The 10,874-nt window shown below is 40.4% G+C and overlaps 1 protein-coding gene across 1 annotated transcript; it reads left to right on the top strand.

Annotated features, from left to right (window-relative positions):
• Nucleotides 1-4,593: 4,593 nt before the first annotated feature.
• LOC103372210 (uncharacterized) lies at nucleotides 4,594-9,877 on the top strand. The gene is made up of 4 exons (XM_008301787.1): nucleotides 4,594-4,945; nucleotides 6,488-6,711; nucleotides 6,796-6,955; nucleotides 8,734-9,877. Exons 1-4 carry the CDS (start codon nucleotides 4,678-4,680, stop codon nucleotides 8,916-8,918), a joined length of 837 nt encoding a protein of 278 aa, XP_008300009.1. The 5' UTR covers nucleotides 4,594-4,677; the 3' UTR covers nucleotides 8,919-9,877.
• The last annotated feature ends 997 nt before the right edge of the window (nucleotides 9,878-10,874 follow it).

Below are 10,874 nucleotides of genomic sequence, written 5' to 3'. Positions count from 1 at the left end.
TATAATCATTAACACATCAACATCCCCAAAACGTTTTCAGAATGCTGAAGGCCAATGTTCCACCTTTGTTAACATGTCACACATCAGGAATGTTTTAGAAAAAAACATTGTGTCATCTGAGGCATCAATAACATCCTGGAAACATTTTCAAAATGTGGTTTTAAGAATGTTCCTCCTCTATTATCATATAACATTGTAACAAAGTTTTTAAAAAAATAACAATGTAATTTGATGCTTTAAGGCTTGTGGGAACATTCGCTACTAGCTGGTAGGAATCCCCCGCGTCTGTGACACGAGGCTGCGACTGCGTCTCACAGTCTTCTCCTGCCTCACTGTCTGTTGGAAAATAATAAATAGAGTAATTAAACATGAGACAAAGTCTTTGATTTCCTCTTTGATATCTTGGCATCATTATGCAAGAACCTTTATCTTGTTTGGCTGTGAGCAGATTGTCGTATGACCCGTATAATAAACAAATATGTGGTACACAAATACACAATATATATTTACCTTGGGGGTGATCCGAGTGACCCACCTGTGCTCCCACCACCCCTGTGAGGGCAGTGTCACCCACAATAGCGGCAACTCTCTGCTCAAACGGGGTGAGTTCATCCTCTCCTCTTCCCCCGCCTGTTTTGGCCACGCTTTGTGGGCAACAGTCCTTCTCTTCACGTCCACCTTGATGTCCGACCTCTTCTTTTGTGACCTCTGTGTGCTGCTCTGACCCCACAGCATTCACTGCCTCACACACACTCTCCCACTCACCCCTCTTGCGTTTCCTGTTGATGCCAGAGGACAGCGTGCCAAAAAGAATATTTTTACAAGCCTCGACTTCATTGATGAGCGTCTCCAACTCATATTGGGTGAAGTTCCTCTTCTTATCTTTCTTACTCATGGCTTGTTACTGTTATCTGATCATGCAGAGAGGGGAATCCCACCTGTCCGCCCTGTTTATGCTAATTTGCATATTTAAATGAGGGCACGGAGAGGGAGGAGTCTGGTACTCCGACATGTGCGGTCAATTCCACGCTGAGTGGGATGTACAAAGGAAATATGCTTGGATTCAGGCATATGCTCAATTTCATTGATCTGGATTTTTTTGTGCGTTTGGAGTTCTCTGGATTGAAGCGTACGCCAGGGGCCTGTACTACGAATCAACATATCTAGGATGTCTTTCAGAGATCTGGCTTGACTAACCCTAACAACGGCACTCAGGATACCTGGTCACACGATGGTGGTTGTCAACTCGTTAAGTCAACCCAGGTTTGTCTAATGTGAGAATGAACGCGTGCACATAAAATGGGTGGCGTTATCGGCATCTGACCAATCACGATTATGGACAAGTCCGGCTGCAGAGCGGCTCAGTTTGCCGCCGAGGAGCAGAATATAATCTTTACAAAATCTGAAGAATATAAAACATCATATAGGAGCAAAAAGCAGCACCGTTGCAGCAGCCAAAGCCAGGAAGGAATGCTGGCAGAAAACTGCTGACTGTGTTAATGTATAAGTTCATTAGTTTATAATATAATAAAATATGATCACTGTTCCATCATGAAGGCACGTATCAGACAATAAGCACATCAGAGGATTCCTTTTAATTAATTTATTGTCTAATGTACATAATTGTGGCATATCTGACATTTTTTTTTACTTTCAGCTGCAACCCTGGTGGTGTAAAAAGGACGTGGGAACAAATGAAGAACAAACATAAAAACATAATTCAAAGTGGTGTAGCTTATTAACAAATACAAGCTTTAAAGCTAAAATCAGTTTAATGTTGTGGGGTGATACTGGTATGGAAATAAAATATGAAATAGCTTTGACATTGCCTGTAGCCAGCAGGGAAAAAAAATGAATGAAGGAAGACAGGAGCTCATAGAGATCCTCGTCAGGGTGCGCTGAGGGGTTTTGCCGGTCCCGAAAAACCCTCACACTCTTCAGTGATCCCCCACACTTCATGCTCCAGTATGTAGCAGGTCTTCTATAAATGGTGATGCCATTATGTTGAGAACTGCTTCGCTTTCTGCTCCTTCTGAAGTTTTATGGGAGAGAACTGCTTTTCAGTGGGTGGTGATTTTATACCAGTGAACTCAATCTCCAACATAACTTGCTTCAGAGCAGGCTAGCTGTTCAGCGTAAGTTACCATGGTGATGTACCCCGGTGAGAAGTGAACCACCGTCATAGGACTGAAAACCCAGGATTTACCCTGAAGTTACTTTGCTAACCCCAAATCCTGCTTTGTAGTACAGGCCCCAGGTTTCAGTATAAAATCGACACAAGTGTTTGTACATGAGGCCCTAGATCATTTGATAAACTGGTCACCAACATTACTCTAACACCAGCACTGACTTGAGTTGTGTATACAGTAAGTGCTAATGGTTGGGGTAGTCTTGCTGTCCTGAAATTGTCTGAAGTCCACAAAACAAAGATGATTTTTGTTGTGTGAAGAACACATTTTTAAGTCATTTCTAATGGCCTAACTTGAGCACTGACTTGACTATTGAACTGAATAAGTGCTACTTGCTGGGACAGTTTCAACTGACTGAAGCAACTTTGTCAATTTCGGATTAACCTGAATGGGAGTCACTCTCAGACCACCTCAAAGGAGCCAGCATGATTGTTGTAATTCATACGTGCTTCTCTTTGGGGTTTTCTTGGTCGTGACAAGTCCCTTGATGGTCATGTTTCCGTTCATGTCATGTCACTGGTTCTTGTAACTCCAAACACTCTCACCAACAGCTAACCATCCATCCTATTGGTCAGCATGGATATGAACTGTGATACTTAGTTCAACTTCAGATGAAGTCTCTTTTCTCTGCAATTAGATTTTGGTTCAACATCAATGTAGACCAGGTCCTCTGATCCAGAATTTCATCCCTCTGCTATTTGGTCACACCACACTTTATTCATGTTATCGGATGCATTTGATCGTCAACAAAGAACGTTTTGTTTTTTTGTTTTTTTGATTGAAAAATGTTTAAATGATTCAGCTGAATTGAAACATCTCTGCCAGACAAGAACGTCAAACCTCCTCTAAAAGTGTCACATCCTCCACTGCTTAGGTGGAGTAGTGGCAGTCGCTTCCCTCTTTCTCTCCCTCTCTCTCATTTTCCCTATTTTCCTTCTCTCAGGTGGATGTTTGTGGCGTCTGTGCAGCTCTGGGCAGGTGCAGTGATTCTCTGATTACCTGATCTCGTCCAGCTGCGATGGAGGCGTGGTCCACTTGCTCAAACAATTCACCTGGCTTCATGTAAGCTCACCTCAGAACACTACACGACTGCTTCTTCTTGACTTGGTGTTGCCAAGCTCGGGTTTAGCGCTCTGATTGTTGTTGTTATTCATAAGTATTTCGACATTCGATATTCTGAGTTTATTACGTCTGCCCTCTAGAAGGCTCCGTTTAGTCAGACTCTTGTTTATTCTGCCAGTTATTCGTTCTGATTCTGCTTCCTGTTCTGATATATTCTGTTTTTGTAATAGAAATTATTGTTTGTTTTTTTTTTACCTGCCTGTCTACCATGTCTTTGTCTGTGATTAAGTCTCTGAGTCCGATCCGTGACCAATAAGAGTGACAAGCTAGAAGCTGAAAGTAAGTCAGGAGTAGGAATAAGAAATTGTCTTTGAGAAACTGTTTGAGTAAGTTTTACTACTATGACTACTTCTCTTATTTTTACTGCCAATTAAAATATTGCCTGAAGCGGTCAGACAAAGGGCATATGTCACAAAAGATAATGTTTATTAGCCAATTGATAAAGGTATATCCACACAGTAATGGCACCATGCATGGCATTAAGTGGATGTAACAATGGCACTGGTTTGTGGACTACTGCACTGAAACCTCTAGTTCGGCATTTGGATGTTGATATGTGAATACCTACCAATGAAGCGGGGGATCTTGTTTTGGAAGTCTAATTCTCTTTTTTGTCACAGTTAAACAGTTTGCTTCATATTCACGTGACAATTATATGAAAACATGGCTCATGACATTCAACATGAGTAACTAAGTTATGAGTTTATGGATGAATAATACATTTTAAAAGATTTCTTTAGCAAATTGATGACTGTCATTTACAGGATTTTGCTTTAATGTTGTTCATTCTTCTGTGATATGAAGTTTATTTTAATTCAACAATATTAAAGCCAATCTATGCTTTTCATGTCCGCAAAGGTACGCACGAGTTAAATTTCATCATTGGTAAAGTCTGCAAGTGTCTGTGCAGACGCTTCTATGGATGTCTGTGTGCTAAGTATAGCACCAAATCACAACATCTGGGAGTACCTAATACAAAACAATAAAAAAGAGAGAAACAGAACAGAAACTTAGACAGATATTACAGTAACAATAAACAAAATGACAAAAACTTCTATACTACATCTCTACCTAACCATTAGGCGTCAGTAATAAGGTTATTGGTATATTTCACATGATTAACTGACCGTTTATTCTGCCTTGAACGCACCTCCGTGTTTGGCAAAGCCTTCTGGGAAATGTAGTGTTTTTACCCGCCCCCAATGTTCTTTCAACATTTCAGTGACGTTTGTACAACGTGATGTCATGCGCTGGAAATTTCTGTCTGAAAAGAACTTCCGCTTCATCTCCGCGCCTAGAACGTTAATGTAAGGTTCATAACGGTTTCCCGGAACGTTTCGACGGTTCGCAGTTTGAGAAAACTTCAATGGAGCACGGTAATGGAGATAACGTTCACCACGACTGGTCGACGGAGCAGCGAGTGGACGGCTTGGTGAACAAACACATGGCAGACATCGCTCTGGAAGCCCTGCAGCAACGGCTGTCCGCGGTGTCCGACGAGATGCACAGTCTGGCCCAACATGTCTCCAGACGCTCAGGGGAGGAGTTCAAAGACGAGCCGCGGCGAGGGGACGTCAGCTTCGGCGTGGAGCCGTCGCTCTCCTGCGGCTCCGGAGCGGCTGCTTCATCCCCAGGTACACGGTTAGCTTTTCGACTACTGCGGAAAACTACAAGTAGTTCAATTTGTCTAAATGGTCTGTCGGAACTCTCAGTGGTCTGCATTGCCAAGTGAGTTTACGCTTCCAAGGAATTTGTGTTGGAATTTGAAGAGTGATAAGAAAGTTAAAGTTATCCTTGGCTTCAGTGAACTTGATGCGAGGCGTGAGTTCGTCATTTTGAGCAGCTAACTGAAAACAGTGTTGTCAGTGTGCAGCAGTTGTGGTAAAATGTCTTGTTGAGCTGTTTGTGTTACTTCTATTAACTGATTTATGTCCAATTTTCATTATGCTTATTGAAACCAATATTATGAAAAGGAATCAAAGTAGTTCTCTGTCATGTCATTTGGAACTCAGTACAGCATTAAAAGCATGTACTTAAACTAACAGTCGACTCTTTGTGACTGTAAAATTTAATGCTATAATAGCATCTTAAATCAATTAAGCTGAATAGATTAATAAACTGTAAACGATCCATGATTGCATACAATAACAATGACTGATCGCTCATCCCCAGCTGTCAGATAGCCCTACACACTTGGAGGACAGCTGATCAGAGTGACAATTCCTTCCATTTCACTGTAGTTATGCTTCTGATGGAGGGCAGTGTCTGTGGAAGGAAATGTGTCTCTGAGGTTTGTAGAGGATCGTGGCCAGAATCATGCAGGACACCTGAGACTGTTTCAGGGAAGAAGTGGTCACCATCGTGCCACCATTCCATAAAGGATCATTCCAGCTCATTTTAACTTCCATCCAGTCGTCTATTGTGTTTCTATGGGCCACTGATTTTGCACTCTCCATCTCCGCTGTGGTGATTTGGGGAAAAGAGGCGTCTTACAAAACAGTGTATGTTGGTGCAAGAGGCATCCTGATTTTTGCTTGAACTGTTTAAAAGAATTTAGCCTCTGGACATTTCACTAACTGTATGGGGATCTCTGTCTGGGATGGATGCATCCACTCTGCATTACGTCAGCTACCATATTTCTTTTGCACGCAAGTACATGTTAGTTAGGCTTTTCTTGTGGTAAACACTTTCTTAGTGCGAGCTACTGTATTCATCACCATCACATTAATTAATTTAAACCTCTAAACCTGGCTAAAAAGCTCTAAAATACGGCAGATTTTTACCGAACTGCAGATTTACATGAGCGTGCTTTTGTATTTATATTGATCACGTTGGAGCTGCCAGTTAAAACTCTAAAGTTTCGCCCTTTATTAACCAAACCTTTGCTTCCATTTTGTGCTGTGCTACAGTCGGCAGTGACATACTGTTGGTTAAAATACAATTAACCAAAATCAAACGGTCATTTAAATGTTTGGAGAAAAAAAAAATCATTGTTGACATTATTCTAAAACGTAGCTGATAGAAATGGAAAATAATTGTTGCAAGTGGCAGCAAGCATATGTCACATAAACATCACGACTGTGTCCTCTTGTAGGTTATATGTGGCACTAGCCAGATTGCTTCACCTTACATGAATCTTGCCACGTTCAGAGTCCTTCCTCCCTCCTCTTCTTCAGAGACTACTGCTCAGCGAAAGATCATCGCCCTGCTGGTGGAAATCAAAGAGGAACAGCTGAGGCAGCGGGCAGTGCTGAGGAATATTCAAGCCCGACTGCAGGGTCACACCACCTACAGTGAAGAGAATGTGGAGGCTCTGGACATGGATCTCCCTGTGAGGACCCTCGAGCAGCTGGATGCGATGGAGACACAGCTGGAGGACCCGGGGACGCAGAAGAGAATGGTAGTTTAAACTGTGTTGACTACTAGAGACCTGTTGATTGATGTGTAACAGAAAACAGATGTTAATACCTCGTACAATTTCTAGGTGTCTTACCTTTCGCGGTTGGGCGGAGCTACAGTCGATGATGCTGTGAGACGTCTCATGAAAGCTGTGCTTTCATTTGCTGTTGGTTCTGAGTTGAACTGGGTGGGTCGTGGACAGAAAAGGAGCTTCAAAAACACCCGCCTCCAAGGGGTGCTCTTTTGTAAGTATGCATCCTGTATAAAACTGCAAAATGCAAGATAAGATTTCATTAATCCCATACAGGACATTCAATCTGCTACCCCAAAAAGGATAAGCCTGGTGATATTCCATTACATTCCGGTTATGTGGCATGTTAACAAAGGTGGAACATTGGCCTTCAGCATTCTGAGAACGTTTTGGGGATGTTGATGTGTTAATGATTATAGAATGTTCTTCCATTTAACATTCTCACGACGTTACAGGAAAACAACATTCAGAAAGTGTTTTAAGGATGTTATAAGGGGCTCAGATTACATTATGTTATTTTAAAAACATTCTTGCAATGTTACATGATAATGAAGGAGGAACATTCTTACTGCAACATTTTGAAAATGTTCTCAGGATGTTATCGATGCCCCAGATCACAAAATGTTTTTCACAGAACGTTTCTGTAATGTGATATGTAAACAAAGGAAGAATGTTTTGCCTATAACATTGGGACAATGTTATGGGGACAATGTTTAGATAACAGATTACAGAATGTTATGTCATAAAATGTTCCCACAATCTTAAATGAAAGAGCCAGGGGCAGAGGAGCAGCTAAACAGAGTTTGTGTTATCGAAGCAGAAAAACAGGGGCTATGGCTGGATAGTACCCTGGGAATTTGGGACTGAGGTCTGGGGTGGTTACTGGGAATCCAGAGAGCTGGAAGACAGGCGATAAGAAGGCCAGATGTGACAGGAGGTGCTGAAACCAAAGCTGGAAGCTCTGTAGAAACACTGGCACAAGTGAAACTAAGAGTTAGTCTACACAGAATACTAAAGGAACAGCACAAGAACAGAGCATGGCTGCATGTGTGACTGACTGCACGAGCAGAGTCTATGTTGTGGCAGAGTACACTAATTTATGCTGCTACATAATTTTCCAAAATTTAAATTAAAAGAAATTTCCGTTCACTGAATGCTTTTTAACAGTTTTACTTTGTTGTTGCTGTAGATGCTTCCAGCACTTGTAAAGAGCATCTTAAAGAATTTTGTAAATAGTGTTGTATGTTTGGCTTTTTATATATTTTCAGAATCACTCAGTGGAGTTAAAGTCTTGGGTTAATACTGCATCCGTTTGACAGACCCGTAGTTAAACCTGTACAAGTGACTCCAGAATAAGTGAAGCATCACCATACCTGATCATCCATTATCTACACTAAAGGACTTTCACTGTAGTTTAATGTCACTGCTGGAGAGGAGTCTCACACACACCCTGCCAACCATTTCGCATAATAACCATGATAGTGGTGTGTGTGTGTCATCATGTCACACTGTGGTCCTATGAACTCCTACTGGAGCATAAACGGTGTTTGTTTGTGTCGGCATGAAAATGTGCAAGATTCACAATACTTTATAGGTGTGCAATTGAGATCAAAATAAAATAGTGTGTGTGTGTGTGGTACAAACCATAAGTCCTGACTACTCATGTAATTTTGTAGTGGAATAGAATAGAACTTTATTGATCCCTGTGGTGGAAACCTCAGGAAAATTGCTGAGTAGTAATGCCTAGTAAGTATTCATGGGTAGAAATAGTAAACAATCTAATTTCCATGGAATATATTTCACATTGCTATACATAAAAGATTGATCAAAACATTGGCCAGTAGCTTTTTTTTTTGTTTTTAAAAATGGGGAAGAGTGCACAGACGTTTTCTAGCACTGAATTTCAAACTTTGACGTATGTTTTCTTTTAGGTTTTATTTCAATATTGTAAGTAGCACTGCAGTAATTTCCAACCTCTGCTCTACTTCTCAGGCGCTCTGAAGCGAACGCCGGTGGGTAAGGAGGCCACCCATCACCAGTACGCTGATGTGGTGAAGAGATGGCTGCGGTTTGCGCCGTTCAGACAGGGAGGGACTGGGCGCCGCTGCTGGAAGCCTCCTGTGGACAGTCCACATTCTCCAGAAACGGACAATTTTAACCAAAGCTGCACAAACTGATCTGTGTCTCACTTACCAGTTATCTCAAGACACCTAAACACAAGGGTTTCTATTCCAGGGTAAGATATTTACAAAATAACAAACGGTGTGCATGGAAAGACTTTTTTTTAATGATCGCAATATAAAGACACCTGCACACTATACTTTTTTTTTTTTTTTTCTTCATCCACTGCACAAATGTACCCTTTCTCAGACATGCACACCTTTCCACTGATCTAAAAGTGTTGACCTCATGTTGAAATGTGTCATGATGTCATGATGGTAATCTCACTAGGTCAGACTTTGTAACATCTACGTATCAACAAAGTACAAATGAAAATGAAATGCATGCAGTCACATTAATAGAAAGGCACGCACAAGCCACATACTTGGAGTTGTGTGAAGGGACTCGGGGAAGACCTCCACATTTCACTACCAATATTGGTTCGAAAACATCACAGAGAGCGAGAGACACAGTTTGATGCCAAAATCACAAAACATTTCACATTCACAATTTCTCTGTTACACACTGAAATATCCATTAAAAATAAAGTTCACTGCGATGAAGACAGAACAGGTCAGATTAACGAGAGTCACTAATAATAAACATAATCCAGTGGGTAGTAGTAATTTCAGTGTTTAGGAGATAAGTATATTAGGCTATTAGTTATCTGGACAGATTGATAAGCTACCGTTAGTTTAGATTTAGCCTTTTCTTTTTTTTTTTTTAAATTTGTACGATATTTTGTGTTACACATCACTTGATGTACCGTCCAAACTTGTGTTAATGACAAATATTGTGCACATGTCATGTCTCCCTCTACGTCAAGGGAGTGTCCGAATAGAGACATGAGACTTTTATGTAAAAGTGACCTATGTTTGAATGCCAAAATGCCATCACTTTAACAGCTTGATGTTAAAGCATTGTTATATGTCCTACATTTAAAAAGGGCTTTAGAATAAAACCACTGTATCGTTTCTTTTCAGTGTGTTGTCTTACATCTTGTAGACCAGCATTGTCTGGCCAAATGCAGCTTTAACTTCACAGACGATCCTGCAGGGGATGACACAATCAAAGCTTTAGCCTCTCATTTTCTCTAAGTGCCTCCCCAGCTAGCAGCGAATGTTCCCACAACTTTGGCTAACATTTAAAGTTAAAAAAAAACAACAACATTTGAATGTAATTTTCAAAGAATATTATAATAACATTAAGTATTTCAAATAATGTTCCTATGTTGTTGTATGTTAACAAGATGGAATGTTCGAGGTGCAACGTTCTAAAGATGTTTTGGGTATGTTGTTGAGATAAGCGATCATGGAATGTTCCTCTATAAAACATCACCACAATGTTACATGATAACAAAGAAGGGACATTCTCTAAGAAACATTCTGAAAATATTTTCAGAATACTGTTAAAGCCTCATATTACATTGTTATTCTTAAAACCACATTTTGAAAATGTTTCCAGGATGTTATTGATGCCTCAGATGACACAATGTTTTTTTCTAAAACATTCCTGGTATGTGACATGTTAACAAAGGTGGAACATTTGCCTTCAGCATTCTGAGGACGTTTTGGGGATGTTGTTGTGTTAATGATTATAGAATGTTCTATTAAACATTCTTATGATGTGAAAGGAAAATGGCATTCTCAACGAAACATTCAGAAAATGTTCTGAGGATGTTATAAGGGGCTCAGATTACATTATGTTCTTTTAAAAACATTCTTACAATGTTACATGATAATAAAGGAGGAACATTTTTACTGCAACATTTTGAAAATGTTCTCGGGATGTTATCGATGCCAGAGATCACAAAAGCTTTTTACCGAACGTTTCTGTAATGTGATATGTAAACAAAGGAAGAATGTTTTGCCTATAACATTGGGAGGATATTATGGGGACAGTGTTTAGGTAACAGATTACAGAATGTTATTTCATAAAATGTTCCCACAATCTTAAATGACATCACATGAAGA

The sequence above is a fragment of the Stegastes partitus genome, unplaced genomic scaffold (assembly GCF_000690725.1).
Source record: "Stegastes partitus isolate 25-593 unplaced genomic scaffold, Stegastes_partitus-1.0.2 Scaffold1713, whole genome shotgun sequence".
Taxonomy (NCBI): Eukaryota; Metazoa; Chordata; class Actinopteri; family Pomacentridae; genus Stegastes; species Stegastes partitus.
Note: the sequence above shows the minus strand (reverse complement) of the source record. Positions and strands in the feature narration are given on the sequence as shown.

Bases quoted from the DNA above. Each gene is read 5' to 3' on its own strand.
- LOC103372210 (XM_008301787.1), top strand. From the start codon at position 4,678: ATGGAGCACGGTAATGGAGATAACGTTCACCACGACTGGTCGACGGAG. The intron at 4,946-6,487 runs GTACACGGTTAG...CCTCTTCTTCAG, and splicing joins AGCGGCTGCTTCATCCCCAG to AGACTACTGCTCAGCGAAAG. The intron at 6,956-8,733 runs GTAAGTATGCAT...TCTACTTCTCAG, and splicing joins CCTCCAAGGGGTGCTCTTTT to GCGCTCTGAAGCGAACGCCG.